The sequence below is a fragment of the Acanthopagrus latus genome, chromosome 9, assembly GCF_904848185.1.
Source record: "Acanthopagrus latus isolate v.2019 chromosome 9, fAcaLat1.1, whole genome shotgun sequence".
In the NCBI taxonomy this organism is placed as follows: Eukaryota; Metazoa; Chordata; class Actinopteri; order Spariformes; family Sparidae; genus Acanthopagrus; species Acanthopagrus latus.
In genome coordinates, this window is record NC_051047.1 from 4,140,879 (window position 1) to 4,160,310 (window position 19,432).

At 41.8% G+C, this 19,432-nt stretch overlaps 1 protein-coding gene and 1 long non-coding RNA gene across 4 annotated transcripts; one reads left to right on the forward strand and one right to left on the reverse strand.

Annotated features, from left to right (window-relative positions):
• Window positions 1–2,349: 2,349 nt before the first annotated feature.
• Window positions 2,350–18,538, reverse strand: ttll4 (tubulin tyrosine ligase-like family, member 4). 3 transcript variants are annotated; one of them, XM_037109715.1, is made up of 21 exons: window positions 18,364–18,538; window positions 16,198–17,468; window positions 14,930–15,362; window positions 13,746–13,896; window positions 13,579–13,655; window positions 13,383–13,434; window positions 11,741–11,859; window positions 10,534–10,644; window positions 10,202–10,278; window positions 9,176–9,370; window positions 8,780–8,862; window positions 8,515–8,643; window positions 8,142–8,264; window positions 7,759–7,857; window positions 7,238–7,372; window positions 6,857–6,994; window positions 6,574–6,670; window positions 6,017–6,227; window positions 4,893–4,960; window positions 4,714–4,784; window positions 2,350–4,583 (listed from the first exon to the last, which is right to left on the reverse strand). In XM_037109715.1, exons 2-21 carry the CDS (start codon window positions 16,843–16,845, stop codon window positions 4,397–4,399), a joined length of 3,204 nt encoding a protein of 1,067 aa, XP_036965610.1. In that variant the 5' UTR covers window positions 16,846–17,468; window positions 18,364–18,538; the 3' UTR covers window positions 2,350–4,396. The 3 variants fall into 3 exon arrangements, with proteins under 3 accessions (XP_036965610.1, XP_036965612.1, XP_036965611.1); XM_037109717.1 differs by lacking the exon at window positions 18,364–18,538 and adding an exon at window positions 17,827–18,250; XM_037109716.1 differs by lacking the exon at window positions 18,364–18,538 and adding an exon at window positions 17,549–17,799.
• Window positions 15,345–15,924, forward strand: LOC119025782. Its single transcript, XR_005076916.1, has 2 exons — window positions 15,345–15,483; window positions 15,681–15,924. It is a non-coding gene; the product is annotated as an uncharacterized LOC119025782 (long non-coding RNA).
• Window positions 18,539–19,432: the final 894 nt, after the last annotated feature.

Sequence of the window (19,432 nt, forward strand, 5' to 3'; positions counted from 1 at the left end):
ACAGCACCAAGTTTGCCAATAAATCCACAAACATAGGCCCCATCCTTAAAGGTATTTCTTCATCTTTAAGCTCCTTTGGTTTCAGCTAACTCCATCTGAAACATTTGACTCTTTAGTAACTAAATGCCAAGTTTCCCTCTATCTAAATGCTCCACTATGTTCTGCTAGTTGCTAGCTTAGTTTGTCATTGGGTGTTGGGAGGTAACGTACCATTTTTTTTAAAGCAGACCAGTCCAGCTTTAAGGCTTCCTCAGTCTTACTAACTACTGTACATGTTTAAGTTTCACTGGGCCTTGTCATGTCACTATTTATAGACACATCGAACACCGAATACTTGAGTAGACCATCCCTTTTTTTTTTTTTTTTTTTTCAGATTTATAAATGTACCTGTGGCCTTGAAATTCACTGTACTTAACAGTTGTTCCTTTAAATCCAGCAAAACATCCCATCAAGTCAAAAGTGTGTAGAAAAAAAAACTGCAAACGATCTAAATGGAGCACACAATTGCTGCAGTTCTCTTGTACTTGTTGGTGGCTGAACTCTGCATTGATGATTGTTTGATCAATACAGCTCCTCTAGAATTAAGAAAGTAGTCTGAATCCAGATTGACTTATATTTCTGACATACAGCTCTACTATAGTGTCCTTCTCATAGTAAATGCAGTTATCCAGATGGACCTGCTGCTGCTGCTGGTTAGAGGAGCTCAGATATTTATAGTTTACAACTGCTTCAAGAGTCCTGACACACATTCAGAATACCACAGCCTGCAATCTGGCTTCATTTTCGGCCAAGTGCTACTTCAGGTCTTTGAAGCTGCTTATTACACATAATTTATTTAAAAAAAAAAAAAAATGTGGACGTTAAAATATTTGTAATCACCCAGATAAAGACACAATCAGGAGACTTGTACTGCAAATAACTTTTATTTTGAAATCATCATCCTGAGCAATTCATATAGCCCTTTAACATTTTACAAGTTAGTAAACAATGTCATCTGCACTTAAAGAATTTCAAAAACAGTGTTATTATTTACTCTATAATATATATCATCTCTGAATACAGCCAATAAACATGACTGCAGTGTAGCTGTAGTGTATAGAGGATCTTAATACATGCGTTGAAGCAGAGTGTAACTATAATGTAAAATATTAATGACTCCTGAATGATTTTCCCATTAGAATTAAAATGAACATGGTTATTTAAAAAGCTAAATATTTTCCCAACAGAGTTACTGTTACAAACACTGAGCCGTGCTGCATCACTCCACTGGAGGTTTTGTGTTTTAGCTTATTTAGCCTGTAGGTTAGGTATATGTTGAACAGTTTTCAAGCTTTATAAATACATAAGCACACAAACCCATGGTGTGTTGATGCTGACTTTTTTGTTCCTAGTAGTGGGTGTGAGATGCTCAGCAGACCCTGTGTGGGCCCAGTTCAGACAGAGAGATGTTAGCTGAAGTGAAGATGCTGCAGTCGGTGTGTCAGCGGAGCCAGAGACAGGGATAAGCAACATGGTGACAGGATTTAAAAATAAAGTGTGAACACAGATATGTTCACAAGCCTCCTGGCTGCCCTTCATAGCATGCAGGTGGTTCATTCTTGAACTTCTTATTCCAAGATATTTCACCTTTTCAAACTTCCACTGCAGCTATTTTAATTAATTGGACTAATCAGTTAATCTTTAAACACATTTCTACTCAGTGACGTCTCTCTGTGTGAATGGGCCCATAAACTAAAAGTCCACCCAAAAATGTACATTCGGTCATTATCTACCCAAGTCCCATGCTGATGGAGAGTGGGCTGAAGTTTTTTGGCCCACAAAACATTTCTGGGGCTCCATGGCAAAACAGAGTTGCAGCTTTCTCCTCAACAACTGAAATAGTTGGGAACTTGTTTTATAAAACGGAAACAAAGCCCTGAAAATAAACATCAAATGACTCCGTTCCCCTGTGCTTCGGTTGATTGCCTTCTGTGAAGCTCTAGAAATGTTTTGATGACTACAGGTGTCAACCTTTTTTTCATCTGCACTGGGGTAGGAATATAATAACTTCATTTTTCAATGAACTGTTCCTTTAATGTATGCTCTGAGTAGCCCCATGAAGAGCATCTACTTCCTCTGACCAGCCCAGACCTCTGTACACCCATAAAAAAGCCTTCAGACACCACTGTGTGTTTCCACTCATCTTGTTTTGTTTAAATGCAATATTTGTATTGTATATCCCCTCCTATTTCATGTATGATCAGTGATGATAGCAGCTTGCATGAAGATAGAAATGTCTGATACATACTGACACTGCACAGCAGTTTGGCATCTGTTAGTGAATTGCATAACAACACTCTTGTAAACAAGTTAGCTTCCACACCTCAGCTTTTTACTATTCACAGGAGGAATGAAAGAAAAAAAAAAATACACTTTTCAAATAATGTCCACGTGTTATAACACAGACAGCTGTGGCTCTCTCATCTACAACCAGCACTGCCTTACAGATGATGAATTTAACATTGTCAACTTCAAGTAGTTTTATGTTACTTTTCTGAAAATGTCCTCACAGTAGATGAAGCTTTTTTGAAATAAAATACTTTTTATTTTCCTGAGGATACAGAAGAAATTTCAAACTGGTTCCCCTCATCAACACTGAACCCTGGGCCAGCACCCGCTCACCTCACAGTGTTCAGGAGTTTAAGTGGAACTTTAAAAGAACTGATGTCTGTGTTAATCAACATACACTGTTGAGGTCTGCAGGGTTAAATTCTGGTGTCTGATTTACATTTGGCAACTTTCAATAAATTCTATATACTATCATATCTATCATCACTCAAAAACTAAAGCCCTTCTTATATTGTTATAACATTAGTTTTTTGTCCACAAACATGCATGTTAATCTGGGTGATCACAGTTTCACCTTCAAGTATCTCTAACATACTGTGAGTCAACATCATTCATCAAAATGTTGTATTATTGTACATTGTACACTGTTAACACTTTTGAAGCTGCAGCGATCTCAACACATCACACAAAGCCTGGTGAAGTCAGGATTATACTTCTGCAGCTCCTCTTCCTCACCATCACTCCCTTCTTTTGTCCAATCAGAGCCCTTTGTTCTTCACTCCATTCTCTAAAGTAGTTCTCCTTCTCTCCATTTACACACAAACATGTAGACCAAGTTTGACGCTATAAGGTGAGGAATGTAACACTTGTGCAATCAGTTGCTCAACCTCTGAACACCAAACCAACAACAGTCTCAGATTCAAGTCAAACAATGACACAAAACTGTGATTTGTCTGTTATCACCAACTTTGAGCCTCTTGTTCTTTAAGGAAGTGTTGCCCATTTCTTTTTTCGCCAATTTGTGCTCATAAAATACAATGTGCTGTAACATGTGACAAAGCCAATCTTCTTCTTCACAGTTTAAGTTTGAGGACCAACAGTGGAGTCAGCTAGGATCTGAGGGTCTCATTCACAAGTAAAGAGCACAGAGTTGTGTGTTTGCTGTGGGTTGGTGACTACAGGTGCCAGTAAGCAGAAGATGTAACATTCATACATCCATGGGTTTTAAGACTTGTCTGAAGGCAAACACTACACAGTGGATTATAACGATATGAGCACATGGGACGATCACTGTGTTCTCTGTCAGGACAACCACAAGGTGAACAGCAGAATAACACAGGTCTTGTTGTTGAGAGCCCAGCAGGCCTGGACTGAGCTCAGACTTGACTGGCCAGTCAAATACCTTTTAAAGGTTTTTGCCAGAAGCCTGTGTCATTTTCTGACGTCCAATTAAAACCAATATGCTTCCACTGTTGTCAGAGCTTCTTCATGCAGTCCTGTCATCAGTTTTAAATACGACATTAATGAGCACGTTCACATGCTAATAATGTTGAGATTAAGGAAATACTCATCTCCTCACACATGCTGAAACAAATGTCACACCTGTCATGTCTTGAATGTCTTGAATAATAATAATCCCTGTCTTCTCAGAAGTGAAGAGTACCTTCTAACTAAACATGGTGTATGTTAAAACAAGGAAAGTACTTGTATGGCGGTTTGAGGGTTAGATTTTCACTGGTGTCGCAGTAATGGAGGTTTACCTCAAGACCAGATGTTTTCTCAACACAGAAATATTCATAATTCAAAGAGATCCTACATTTTTGCAAAGGTCCCATCAGTATATAGTCAATGTACTTCTTCCTTCTAACAGGCTAATACAATTCTGTTAAAATCCAAAATCCACTCCCCTCTACAGTGAGTGTTAAGACTGTGCTCCAAGCTTTCAGTTGTCAGTACAGTACTCATTCATCTAGACATGAAAGATCAATACGGGGGTGTTGGGGGCAAGTTGAGGACCCTGAGTTGTGTGTCTCTTGTGGGTACTGAACGTCACGTTAGCAAACTGGTGTCAGAGTGAGGCAAACTGTTGGGGCAGCAGGTTCTGAGAGAGGCTGGGCTGAGGGCTTGTACAGGCACTGCTGGCGACACTGGATCCGGGACTTGGTGAAACAGGCAGGCTGGAGACCGAGGCCACCTCCCTGTCTGAGCTGTCGTCGTTGTCATGATGGGAGCGGTGCTGCAGGCTGACCACCACCCTGGAGGATAAGACGGGAGAGGGCAGCCAGGAAAGGGTTAATCTGCTTTAATTACTGTGCAGTGTGGCACGATACTGCGTGTGTGTGTGTGTGTGTGTGTGTGTGTGTGTGTGTGTGTGTGTGTGCGTACCTTGATCTGGATGGGCTGACCAGGTCTCGTCTGTGGGCTTCAAACGTAGAGATGTAGTTACACTTGGACCACTGCAGAGACACAAAGACACAATCAGTGACACAGCATCAGGCTTCAACATTTCAAAACAAACGCAGCTTATTCAGAGAAATGCTTGTTCTTTTTCCACAGTTCCTCACCATGTGAGCGGGGTCACTGGTTCCCAGGTGGACTCCTTTCTGACAGAGAGACTTCAGCAGACTGATACCTGCACATGAGACAGACATTTAACACCAGCAGTGTCAGTGTCCTCTGCCCTCTGTGTGATGTTTGTTCATTATATCAAAGTCAGATGAGGAGCTCCTGACATCGTTATTAACCTCATTCTCTGTTCAGCTCATCAGCAGCTTGACTCTGATATTGTCATTTTCCAGAGGGCTTCTGAGTGAAGCTGAACATCTTTAAAACAGGCTTTAAAAAGAAAATCTCCATCTCAACAGATCTTTCAACTACATCACATGGTTTTCCTCAGATGAAGGTCTATGGACGGTTGAACGTATTCTTTTCTTTGTCAAGTCACGTTGTGTCAAAGTTAGTATTGACTATTCAAGAGATCCTAGTATTGAGAGGGCAAGATAAGAAGTCGGCACTTAAAGCACTTGATGAGTGTTTTTCCCTGTATGAGACTCCTTGGTGCTTTAGTTGAGCTATTTTGGAGGATCTATAGGGGCGCTATTTCAAACAGGCTTTCTTTTTATTGTAAGTTAGATTGCAACAGAAACGTTTTGGGGTAGTGGGGAAAACAAAACAGACTGTTTACCAAGTTAACTGAAGTCCGGGACAGGTCTTTTACACACACGCTCACACCGATATTAAGTTAAGATATTTGAGGCTGCAGTCCTGCTGTTTTTTGCGGCATGTGTTTCCTTGTTTTGGATGGCTTGACAGAATCATTTCATAATAGCACAGGAAAGACATTTGTCACAACATTTATTTTTTCCAATATTGCGCAGCCCTATAATGACCTGAGAGCTTCTGCAATAAATCAAATGGCTGAAAGTCTTCAACCAATGTTCAATACTGACTTTTCAAATATGTTAAATCACACAAACTGCTGCCTCAGCTCATGTGTCTGAATATGTTGCATCTATTCATCACCTTACATTATGTATTACATTAACCCACACAAACAATTTCAGATGTTCTTCCTCTCTGATAATTTTAGTTTGCAGTCCAAAGTAAATACAGATAGCACTGCAAAATCAAAACCACTGACAGCAGGATCACCAGTGTGACAGTGCTGTGCATTGAGGAACACAAATACCTTTCGTCCTGTTGTTCCAGTGCTTCTGCTCCCACTGGTCCAGCAGGATGTTGAGGTATCTCGAACACTCAAAGAAGCGAAGGTAGCGAGACGATGAAGGTGACGGGAAAACTCGCTCAAACTGTCCGAGACGAGTCAGCTCGTCTTCGCTCTCTGCAAGCACGCGAACGTCCTCTGGAGTCAAGACGTCCAACACTGTGGAGAGGAAGTCCTGACAGAGACAGAGAGAAAAGGGAAAGCTGAAACTGATACTAGTGCTCATCATCACCACAAGAATCTACACAATCAGTGGTGCAGTAGTGACACAAGAGAATAACAACATTTGCGGTGGATTTTTCTGAGAATGTTTATTTTGCACAACTCTACAATAAACTGAAGTCATGTTTTATATCAGATGAGGTAACTTTTATGTGGAACAGCTCATTGCAACCATTTCAGCTTACTACTGAAACTTGGCTGAAGAAACATTCAAACTGTTTTAACAACATTATATGCATTTTACTTGTAAAATTATTTATATCTGCTGTAGTATTTTTAGTGTGTTTGTGTTCATGTACCTGGTCGGCGTAGCGTTGTGTGAGGTAAAAGGCCCGTTTCACCTTCTCATCAGCAGACAGATCTGGCTTAGTCCTCTCCCTGCTCCCCCCACACAGACTGTATATACACACAGACACACATCGACAAACAGAGATGTTCAATCAACTATAAGGTCTTTTCTGAGGCTGTAGATTTAGTTGGATTGGATCATATTCAAAGTTGTTCTTCAACTGTGACCAGAGTTAACGTGGCCCCGCGTGTGATCCTAATGGCAGCCTGTAAGGTAGACTGACTGCAACCTACCTGCTGGTGGAGCTGGAGGCACTACTGCAGGGGGCGATCACATCTTCTTTTTGGGGAATACGGAAGCCAGCAAGGTTCAGGAGGTCTCTGATCATCTGACCTTTGATGGAAACATCCAGCGCTGTGTTGGAATGGAGGCTGGACCAGAAAAGCAACAGATACAAGTCTGAAAACAGCTGGATCCAATTATTGTCCGTCTATATAAGTTGTAGTTGTTGACAAAATGTATACAATGGTAAACACTGAATACCACAGTACAGCCTGTTATAAACAATGTACCAAATGGCTTTCAGCCACAACAGCATGGGTGCTATTGTTTCCACTATGCCATTCTGTATGTATGTGTGTAAGTGTGTGTGTGTGTGTGTGTGTGTGTGAGACCTTGGTGATATGTTGACCTCCAGGATCCAGGGTTTGAGCTTCTCATCCAACATGATGTCAAAGCCGAACAGCTCGTGGCAGCTGTAAGGCGTCTTAAGGTTCATCTTCAGCAAGCTGTTGACGTACGGTTCGGAGCTGATGACCAACACAGGGGAGGGAGATCATTTCACAGTTGTTATTATTTCACTATTTCAAAACAGATCTTTAATCATCCTCCACTACAGCTCAGCATTTCTTAAGACTTTCCAATCTCTACCAATTCTCTATACTCAGCGTGAAAAAAAAAGACTTGTTAATGTGACCACACAGACTGCACATTTATACAGACAGATTGTTAATCGACAGCGTGTTAGTTAAGAGGGGGGGTGGTGGTTGCTCTGCTTCAACTACACACACACTTCTTGATTAAGACTGAGGAACATCTGGTCATCTGGCAAACAGAACATCGTATATATTGTGAAAATCAATAGCAACTGACCTGCAGTTCTGCCACCAATGAATGACTGAATGGGCAAACTTACGCAATGATGGTTTTGATCACAATGTCTTTAATCTTCTCCCAGATCAGAGTGGTGTTGACCCCTCTAGCACCAAGATACTGCCACAAGGCCTTCAAAGCCCTGGAAATGCACACAAACACACATTTTGTTGCAGTTCGAAGACAAGTGCTAAGAATAATATACATATAAATTAACAATAGCAAAGATGAAAGGAGCAACATGAACACAATATAATAATTACTCACAATTACACTATTTCCTTCCACTTCCTGTTTTACCAACTGATTCTTTTATGGTCTTCCTCCCACATTCCATGCTTGCCTTTCTTCAAAATAGCCACCCTCTACCTTCATGCTATTTTTTACTCAAATATAAAATATTTCCTTAATTTTCCTTTCTGTTACCATTTGTGTCCCTGGCAGGCTTTATCGTCGCTGTTGGTCTGGTACTCAGAGTTTTTCTTGTTGACGCTGTAGTTGGTCAGGTGCATAAACTTGTTACTCAGAGTCTTCATGGAAGACGAATACCTACAGAGGAGAAAGACACATGAATTAAATCATATCAAATCAAATCAAATCAAATATGACCTCATGCATCAGCTCTGAATTCTTATTCTAAATGCCAACAATGAAACATACTGATTTTTTTAGATCATCACATTTTTATCACTAGATCCTTCGACTTATCCCTGCTTAACTGACAGACTTCCTACCATGGTTCTATTTTACGTGAACTAATCTACAGTAAGTGGGTTTGTCACTGTGTGCAAAAACATACTTGCAGCTGGCAAATCGAACTAGTCCATCGGAGAAGATGTAAATTCGGAGCGGGTCGTAGGATGTCACGTAGACATAGATCCGCAGGTCAAACTTGTTACCACTGATGAGGTAGGGCTTGTGCAGGTACCTGCAAAACACAACCAGCAAAAAGATGTCTTACCCTAATGGCAAATCATTATCAATGTCAGGTACAGTAAATGATCTCTAGCCTACTTACAAGCTACTGCTTACTAACCATTCCAAATCTATTTTAGGCTACTTACTTCTGGACCAGTAGGGGTCTTTTGCGGGGCATCTGGCTCCACTTGTGTATGACCTGGATTCCTATTCCTCTTGCTGAAGCAGGCTATTACAGATGAGGGGAGGAAGAGAGCATGGTAAAATTGGTTTATGCAAAACATACATACATATTCATCATTTAGCATCACAATCCGAATGGCTCATTTGGTGCGTTAATTAATCACCAAACAACCTTGTTTCAGCTTTTGGAGCAATTCATGCCAATCGTCATCATCATTATCACCACTACCATCACAGCACAACAAATTATCTAGCAATTGAAACTGTCACCTCATAATTTCACTCTCACTGCTAATGTTTTTCAGATTAACTTGTTTTTTGGCACTTTAACAAGTATAACAACAAAATTATTAACATACAGGTTTGATGATCCATTTCTGCCTGGAGCCACTGTCTTCCCAGGCCTTGCGCAGCAGCTTGATGTCCTGGGGCAGGACGAAGGTCCGAGGGAAAAAGCTGAACTCTTGTTTGCCAAAGCGAGCCTGCATCTTTGACAGATTCCTCCACAACCGGTCCTTTCTGCCAATCTGAAAGGTTCCTGGGAAGTGGTTCAACTAGGAGAAAAGAAACACAAATGCAGCCAGGTTTAACTTCAGAATGATAAGCAAGAAAACTTTTATTCTGCAAGTAAATACTGATTGCACAGTGTAGCGGCTGTAAAAACATCTGCATGTAGATTGGTTCCCTATGCTATTCAGCCTGTCACTGGACTGGATTTTCCATGCAAAAATTACTATTGTCCGTCACTGCACAACCAAACAGGAAGAGGCATTGTTTTCCCCAGTCACTACCCTCAGCTAACAGTGGAACAACTGAAATAACTGTGGAAAATTCACACTGCACAAGAAAAGAACCCTACTGATGGAGGAAGCAAAAAAGGGGAGGAGGGAGAGTGATAGAAACTAGAGGTGAATCAAGAGTGATGGACGAGCATTCACTCGATGGGGAGCGCTCGTGTTGAGTCAAAGTCTGTTTCCCGGTTGAGATGCGTTTCCTACTGCAACCGGGACTTGAGCCAGTTCAAAACCAGACCAGTGAGTAACAAAACCTACCTACCCATTGATACAAGCCAGTGTTTTACTTTGCCTCGTCATCGAACTGAGATTAGGGTTTCTAGATCAAATTGGGATACTTATGGTTGTTTTTTGCTTTGACAGTAGCTAGGCTCATAGTGGTAGCAATTATGGTAACTCTTTCTTTGCAACAGTAGCACCAACAGTAATACCACAGGGAAACATCGGGAGGAGAGAACATTGAAGTTTTGTCTATTTCCTCCCTCAACAGAAGGAAGGAAAGGAAGGAATTTGGAGAAAATGTCATTTCCCTGAGGGGAATGGTTCTGGGAGACATGAGCTGGTATAAGTAGTGTGTCAAAAGTTTTTCACCTTCTGGTGTTCTCCGATGGCCTTGAAGCCAGGAGACTTCATGTGGTGTCCCCAGCAGCCCAACCAGTCATGGCTCTCTACATGAACGACACAACGACAAACAGGTTTTGATCATCCAGGACAAATCTGACAGTACATTCACATTTCAGCCTGTGCAAACTATCACCTCCATTTTTCAGTCAGTAGTAAAGACTCGGTTTACCAGTTTGATGTTAAGCAGATATCATGTTTCCATCATGGTCATCTCTGTCTATGATTTACCGGTTTCTGAATTACACACGTGCACACACACGCACGCACGCACGCACGCACACACACAAACACACACTTACTCTTGGTGACTTTGAAGTGTGACCTGGCGATGGTGTGTTTGACAACATTTGGCGTGACGGTGCTCATCTTCCACTTTAACAGTCGTCTTTGTTCTGCAGGCAGCAGTTCCACTGCAGAGCACACAACACAAAAGCCGTATGTATTTTACAGCTATACTAACAACAAACAATCACAATTTTTAATTTACTTAACTACACCTGCCAAACGAATCACTGCACAGAAGAGAGTGCATCACTCTTGACTAGCTAGCAAAGAACTAAGCAGAGGAGGATGTAAATTATGTTTACGTCTGTCTCAAGTGTGGGCGTCTTGTTCCTGAGTCAATGCTCTCCTCCTTCTGCTCAGCGTTTCAGTTGGCGGGAGTGGTTACAAAGAGGGAAAATTGTTCCTACATGAAATTGCTCAATTGCTGTTTGTGAAGAGTACTTATCAACATTTTTCTCAAAGGGGGGGCTCTACGTGGGAAAATGTGTCTTTCTATTTTTGATTTGAGGGTAAACTGCTCCTTTAAAAGAGGTAAAGCTAGCTTGAAGTCAGCTGTCACTGTGTTGAGCTGTGATGATTTTGATTTTTGAAGCTTAACAGCTTTGATATCAGACATCTCTTCATTCTGTTCATCAGTCCCACACTCATACACTCTCCTGTAAATCTCTTGCTAAACATTCTGTTTTTTGTCTGCTTGGACTTTTTGTCTGCTTGAACTTGCCATCTTGTAAATTGTGATTTTGGTGTTTTGTTCTGTACATGCGACATCTACTGCATGCCTGTCCGTCCTGGGAGAGAGATCCTCTGTGGCTCTTCCTGAGGTCTCTTCCTTCTTTGTTTCCCTGTTAAAAGTTTTTTTTTAATATGGCAAGTTTTTCCTCACTTAAATCGAGGATGTAAGGACAGAGGATGTTGTTTACTGTATAGACTGTGAAACCTACTGAGGCAACTTGATTGTGATTTTGGGCTTTATAAATAAAATTGATTTGATTTGATTTGATCTGATTTGATTTGAACTTCTTTGTTCTTCTAACTTGACGACGTGGTGATGATCACAGTCAGGCTATTATCAAATTTTATCAGCACTTAGCTCATGGCTGGTGCTTATTTAGAGCTACGATTGCTTCAAACTGGCAGGTCAGCTCTCTAAACCTTGGTTAACAACTGTTAGAGCTTCTATCTGTTTCACACAACAGAACGGCGAGATGAGCGTGTCCTGACCTTTCTCACTGGCGGTGCTGAAGTAGAGTGTTGGAGGGATGAGGGGGAACAGACTGGGAACTAAAGCTGGTCTCTCCTCTCGATCATCTTCAGCCCCCAGTAACATCGGCTCCTCAACACTGAGAAGGAGAGAAGACATATTAATGGGTAGTGGACATCCAAACACATGCAGCCACATCAGCGAAGTAACAGTATCGTACACATCAACTTTAGACAACACATATTTAGTTTTTGCGTGTTGCAAACTAATTAATTCTGCCTAGAATGACAGTTCAATGTTTGTTTCTGCTGAAGACGGTCTGGTTTCCGTCCTGTTAGCACCGCGGCTCTTCTTAGCTGTTACTATTAATTGAGCAAATTGCAGGCTCACAACAAAATGAAAAAGTAATGCAGCTAGAGTTACGGTCACCCACTTCTAACTAACGGAAGTTGGCATCAAGTCACCACTGTGGTTTGTAACAGAAGTCGACGCTGGGCTGGATGGGTGAACAAGCACTCGAAACACGATGCTTCTGTGAATTTGCGGTCAGAGACCTCACACAGAGAGTACAAGCACACTTTGACCCTGAACGTCCAGAAAAAAAAGTTGCAACTAAGTTCACCATTAACAGATCCCTGAGCTTTTTTGAAAAGAACACCACTGATCACATCAGAGGGACAAAAAAGAGGAAAATGATGAGAATTCACACTCAAAATAAAACCCACTCACATGACAGTCATATAGAAAGGAAGGAGAGGTGGATAAACCGATGGATGAAGGAACAGGTGATGGTGCTATCCTCTTCCAAATATTTCTTCTTTGATAAAATCCCTCCACCACAGACAGGTATACAATGGCATTAGACTAGGCTAACTTAACACTATACTATACATACAGGTGCTATAGCATTTAGGAAAGGTGGGGGTGGGGTGGTGTAAATGAACACATAAACAAATCAGCTGGTTGTGGGAAAAAAAGGTGACAATAGTGCTCCCTATCCAGGCTGTTTTAGCAAAGAATCAGCTGCCAGTCTTTGGTAGGGAGTTCTACTGTTGAGGCCATCACAGCAGAGAACAATATGAAGCACAATGCAGCGGACCTTTCCACCATGCTCTGCTGCTTTCAGCTTCTTTCCACAATGCAGTGAGAGAGAATGAAAGAGAGACAAAGAGTCCACAGGATCTGATGGATATATGTTTTAAGCCATTTTAGGAGACCAATCAGAAACCTGGATAAGAAGTGGGCGGCCCAAGGAAAACATGCCGACATTTTGGACTGTAAATTGCTCAATTTAAGGAGTTGTCTAGGATGAAGGTTCGTGTCATCTTTTTAGGCTCATAAATGGACTTAACATATATAAGTGTGTCTGTTAAATTGCCAAATGATTGTTTTTAAGTACATAGGATGTAGAGGATACACACCATGTTTTTTGACAGAAGCCACTTCAAGCTGCACAGAGCAGACTGAGCTTCAGGTGGATTTTCAGAACAAAACACCCAAAAAAACCATGTCAGACAACCATAAGAGACTTTTTATGAAATCCGTCAAAGCCCCTGTGTATTGTGCTATACAAATAAACTGCCCTTGCCTTGATACATGTGTGAAGGGGATCTTTAAAAGCTGACACATAAAGTTATCTGTCTTTTAGTTACAGAGCCTTACCTAGAGAGCAGAGCAATGGATGCTGTGGATGAGGACGAACAGTCGGAGTCATCTGAAAACAACAGAGGACAATTGAAATCAGCGGTGTGCATGATTAAAGAACAAAATGACTGGCTGACGACGATACAGTACATTTTAAGTCTGTGTGTGTGTGTGTGTGTGTGTGAGAGAGAGAGTGTGTATTTTAACATCTTACTGTCGTCACTACAGGCATTTTCCAGCTCATCAGGTAGCTCCTCCTCAACACCATCCACCTGCATAACACACTCCTGGCTGAAACCATGAAGGGTGAGATTTAATACAGTATAAAGAAGACCAAATAGAAAAGAAAGAGACACAGAAGAGCAGTTAACTATCACTCACCCAGACAGCTGATTCTCTCCAGCCACACATTCTTCTATTGGGGAGGGTGAGAGAGGGAATGGAGATGAAGATCCCTGCCTGGTCAGGTGGATTGTGGAGATCTGAGTGGTCACAGAGCCCACCAAGGCTCCGGAAGGACAGCAGGCCACATCTACGAGGGGAAAGAATCGTCATTTATCAACAGTTTGTAACGGTTTCATCTTAGCTACTACAAAAACTTATTTTAGATTTTACCACTCAAACACTCATTGACCAACTGATCTGAATGACAGTGACCAAACAACCAAGTAGCTGTCATCAGAATCAGCTTGAAATTGAGCTAAATCCTGATTGGTGAACAGAAGACTTCACCTCCCAACTGAGCCCACTTCTAACCAGCAGGAGGGGCACAAAGGAAAATAAAAAGTGACACCAAGTGAAATAAGCAAAACTGTTCTTATGTAGGATGTCATGGTTGTCAACTTTCTCCTGAACACACACCAAAGTGAGATGTGGTGACATTATCTGTTAGATAACATGTGGCTGTCTACACATGTCTGCTAATGAACATAACACAGATTTATTAAAGCCCCACTGTATTTTAGTATCTCGATATTTCATATTTTCTAGGTCATTTCCTGACAGCGTTGCTGAGCCACAATGTTCAAATATATGTTGACGAATAACTTAATTTTGTGCTCAAATGTTAAAAAATAAGCCCGGCTTATATGCTGTTACCGTTCTGACCATTAATGTACTCTGCAGCTCCTCAATAAACAATAATAACAATACAGGAGGCAAACTTATGTTTGAATGACAGCTGTCACTGAGCCTCTTTGTTTCAGAGCCAGCTCATGTTCATCTACAGACAGACAGACATGTAGACAGCAGCATGTTATCTAGCAGATAAGGACAGCACATTTCTGAAGTGAAATGTGGTGCTCTCAGGAGTTGTAATTTATGTTTCCCTTTCTGCAGCACTAACACTTTTGCAGAGCTTTAAAACAATGTTTAATGATGTCTTTTCTTTTTTTTTTGTACACGCCGAACAGACCATTAGACCAAGAGGAGATATCTGCTGACTAGTACAAAAAGTGTTCATTTGAAAGCGCTACTCCTTTGAGGTGTCATTGCTTTGGTGTCTGATGCTCAGCTCAGTATTACATTTTTGACATCCATGGTAAGTGACTGATCCTTCAGATTACCTGTGATGTCATCTGGCAGTGTGGGCTGCTTCTCCTGCGTGGCACTGCCACTGGCACTTAATACACTTGGCGTGCGGCCGTTTGGCAAAGGACTGGCTACTGGAGGACTGCTTCTTCTGCATGTGGACAAGGTGTTTCCTGGTGGACACTGAATTGGCTTATTTACTGCTGGAGGACCACCTCTGACCAGCAGCTGATTGTCTAAAGCAGTGGTTGTTGCGCAGCTGTTGAGTGTCTGACTGCATTTTGTGGCCAGTTTAGCTGAATGGCTCCTCCTTGTAGTTGTTGTCATTTCCTTTGTTGTGCTTCTTATCTCCACTTTGGTGCTGCCACAGCTGGAGGCATCCTTTCCCCCTGCTGCCCCCTGATGTTCACAAAGAGTAAGGCATATAGGAGGCACTGGTGGCAGAGAGGAACAGTCTGCAGTTTCAAGCTGAAAAGACAAAACAAGCAACAGGTCAGATATGGAGGAGGCAGTAAGTGGACAACATTTGAAAAAACTCTGGAACATCATCATCAGTAATGATAAAAGCCTAGACAGCTTCAGCTCGATGGTACTGATATACTATACTATGCTATGCTGCAATTTCTTGCAAACAGGTTGTCTATTTCCTCAGCCTCACCTGCTAATTTATCAGTCTAGCTCTCTATGAAACCATCACTTTCCACTGTATTGTGTCCAATCGTTTTATATCATCGTTTAATATTAAAAAGGTCACGATTTGATTAAATTTAAAACTTTTTTTTCCAGCACCGACACCACCGCCATCATTAGACACACCTGGATGGATTTGTGAATATCAACAGATCATTGATTTTACTGCTGACAGCTGCTACTTACATTTTCAGATCTGTAATTCACATGACTTGGACATTTTACAACCTGATTGCTTTCAAGTTCAAATTATCTTCATCAAAAGTAAAGATTCCAGAGTTAAACCAGCGTTCAGTGACTGATCAATAAACAACAAATGACTGTGCGGTTAAGATTGAAAGGTCATCTCTCTTTTTTAAATTATTCATGACCGAAATTGTGACACTCCTGGTTCTACATTAACAACAGGAGCCCTACACCTTTAAATGTCTGTCATTTCTTTCTTTTTTCTTTTCTACATTCTTTAAGGTGATCTATACTAAGACAAACACTGGGTATTTAACATTAACATTTTTAAAACTGTGTCACAAGAAATGTCTTTTTTTTATTTTTATTTTCACTCTTGGGAAAATCTTCTGCTGAGGCTTCCACATTGCGAGACACCAATACTCACCATTGACTTGTCAGTGTGCTGCAGAGAGGGCCGTCCTCTGATTAACAGGTCTTGATAACAAACCGACAACAGAGCCTTCAATCCCAATGGTGCGTCACCAGTGGCAGCCTGATGTTTGCTCATTTGTAAACCGTTTCCATGTTGAGAGGTTTGGAGCAACAAACATTTCTGCACAGTGCCAGTCAGCAGGCCATTAAATCCTGTCTGGCAATCGTTCTTGGCAATGGAGGAAGGGGCACTGGTCTCTGCGAGGATGCTACCGGCCGGCTTCAGCCCTGCTGCCAGTACCTGGTTTGGCCTTTGAATCCCATTAACTGTTTGTGGCAGGTCTGGAGACCCATCTGGCACAGCAGTGAATTGGCTTTGGGTGTTGGTTTTATTTCGGTCCCCATTCTCCCACACAGAAGCTGCAGATGGGGCCACTGTTGTCTGCCTTAAGGGGGGCGAAGATGAGGCAACATTAGAGGAAGGAGGTTTGGCTTGGTCCTTTCTCCTGGATAGCTCTAAAGAAGTCTGACTAAAAGGCACTTTAGTTGCCAGAACGCTGTTGGCTTGTGTACTGACAGAGGTCGTAGTGGGGGGACTGTCTGCGCTGGAGCCAGTCCGAAGCTTCCCCCCATCCCAGGGGGAGGACTGGTTGGTGGGCATGGCACCACCCAACGAAGAATTGGTTACTTCAAGAGGACAGAGGTCTTGGGTGGAGATCGACGGGCAGGCTAGGAGTTAACAGCTGAGACCAAAACAAAGCCTGAGGTGGGGGAGGGTTCTCCTGTTTTTGTCCTTGTAGTTCCCCACTCGACAAGTGGCCTTCTCTGGGAATGTGTTTCTGAGATGTCAGCTCCAGTTGAGCAGAGCTGAAAATGTTATGTTGGTCAAAGTTCTTGTTGGACCCTGAACAAAAGTAAACATAACTGCCATCAAAGCTGCAGCGACAGCAGTGCAACATTTGATCCTAGCATCTGTCAGAGTGGACAGTGTTAGCTTCAGGTAGCTGTTCAGTCTTATAAGCCCTCAGGTGAGGCTCAGACAGGCAGGCACACTTGGATTTCTTCCTGAGGGAAAGTGGATCACAAGCCTACAGTCACGCCTGGGAGGCTGATACGACACGGAGGCTGGGTCGCGGGGTCTTGAGGATGATGGAGGCCGTTTCTCTTCCTTCTTCACAACAACACAGGATGAAATCACACCAAGATATCAGGTCTTGGAGGAGGAGGTGGTGTCCGTAGAGTGCTCATGCCTCCCTTGACTCACGGGAGGCTAAACCACTGAAACTACAGAAGAAGAGGAGCAGAGTCAGTCTCAGAAAAAAACACATTTCTGACAGTGACTTATTCTAAAGTACAGTGACCACCTGCTGTTTGAAACCAATTGTCATCATTTGAGAGGCAGATGAAGGATGAAGTCTGACTCAACAGCCGTCACTGCTGTGTTACCACAGGGGAAACATGGACGCTAATGCTACAGTCACATTTTGGCTGATTGTCACCTGGTCTGAAGCCCCCTTGAAGCGATAGCTACTAACTCAAACTCCACTTCAACGGTTGATGTTTAGTTTTGTGAAACACAGTCAGTCAACAGGGAATAGATTTAAGTCACAAGGTGTGTGTGTGTGTGTGTGCTGTTAGATACCCTGTCACCACAACGCTGTGTGAGTTAGCAAAGTGAGTAAGCTAACGTTAGCCCACATCACTAAGGCAACATGACATACACAGGTCACACTGTCGTTACAGATGTGTCCAGTAGCTTGTCATCATTCTTTCATCAGTTCTGTTGAACTTTGTGTTGAGCAGACATGGTGTCGAGGGCTGAAACCTGCCGACACCGCTGTCAGTAGTTTTCACGTGTGTGCGCTTAGAGAGCACGTTTCATGCTTAACTTAGCTCGGTGTTAGCTCTTTAAATGTTAACTAAAGCTCTGTTGTGCCACACAGACCGTGCCACTAATCTATTACTGAACAGAGAAGCAACATTCGTCCTTACAGAACCTGACAGCGAACCACTCCCCAGTAATATTACACGAAGGAAGCTTAAATCCGTCTGTTTACCCTGCTCGGCGTTACCGTTAGCTTAGCAACAACCAACACAGCGCTCTCTGAAAGACGCCACAGTATCAGCGATACAAAAAAAAAAGCGGCCCTGAAAAGAGTTCACAGATACATATTCATACCTGCATCGTCCCCTGCCGTGTCCTTATTATGTTCCATTGATTTGACGAGCGGCTACTCGTCAGTTTCTCACTTTGCAGTAGGTTGGTGAAATAAAAAAAATCGAGTGGAGCATCATGGCCAAAGATCGTCAATGGGACCGGAGCCACTCAGATGGCTCGCCTCACCTCAGGTTAGCTTCTGATCAGAGCGCCCCCCACTGGCCACAGCACCGGCATTAAAGGAGCACTGTGCAGTTCAGGAGAGAGAAATCATACTCATTTACAAATTGTGTATAATGAGGAAACGATACATACACACTCAGAAATATATAAATGTTTTGTTTTTTTGTTGTTTTTTTTTTCCCATAAGTGAAAAGACAAGATGTTCTCAGAAGAAAATAAGGTCCCAGAACACTGTTAGAAGCCAGAAATGTGGCAGGGTCCGCCACATATGAACAAAGTGAAACAGTACAAAATTGTTTTTTTCTGGTCCAGTTTATTCAGTCATGAGATCAAAGAGAGCTTGATTATTTAGTTTGTTTAGGCAATACGAAATCAGTCAGTGAAGATGTATCTCTGCTGATTAAAATCCTCCTTTAATTAAGCGTTCATCTTTTGTGAATCTCATGTTCTTAAACTGTCATCATCTGAAGGTTTCCCTTTTACAAGTAACCCTAGCAATTAGCATAATAAATACAAAAGTTTATACTGTATAATTTCACCAGAAGGAAAGATTATTTATGAAAGATTTTTAAATTAAATGCTATTTAATTCAGTCTGTTTAATTATTTTTTGGGAACAATGGAGCCTTTTTGTGTATGATGTATGATAATGATTTGACATGAACACAGGCACTGCTTGGTCATCTGCTGCTTTCCCTTTGGCATCCAGTATGTTATAGTTTATGTAAAAGAGATGTTATGTAAAAACATTTCTGAAATGTTTATGTTTCAGTTCTTCAGCTTGTTACCTTCATCCACAGGTTGTTTTTTTAATGGAAAAAACATCAAAACAATAAACAAATGAACTCAAAAGAAATACATGACATATGGCCATACAGTATGAATTACATTTACTTATTTTATGAATA

Coding starts and splice junctions, on each gene's coding strand:
- ttll4 (XM_037109715.1), bottom strand. CDS start 16,845: ATGCCCACCAACCAGTCCTCCCCCTGGGATGGGGGGAAGCTTCGGACT. Junction 13,897..14,929: donor ACTGCCAGATGACATCACAG/GTAATCTGAAGG, acceptor TTCCCCTCGTAG/ATGTGGCCTGCTGTCCTTCC. Junction 10,645..11,740: donor CAGCACCGCCAGTGAGAAAG/GTCAGGACACGC, acceptor TGTGCTCTGCAG/TGGAACTGCTGCCTGCAGAA.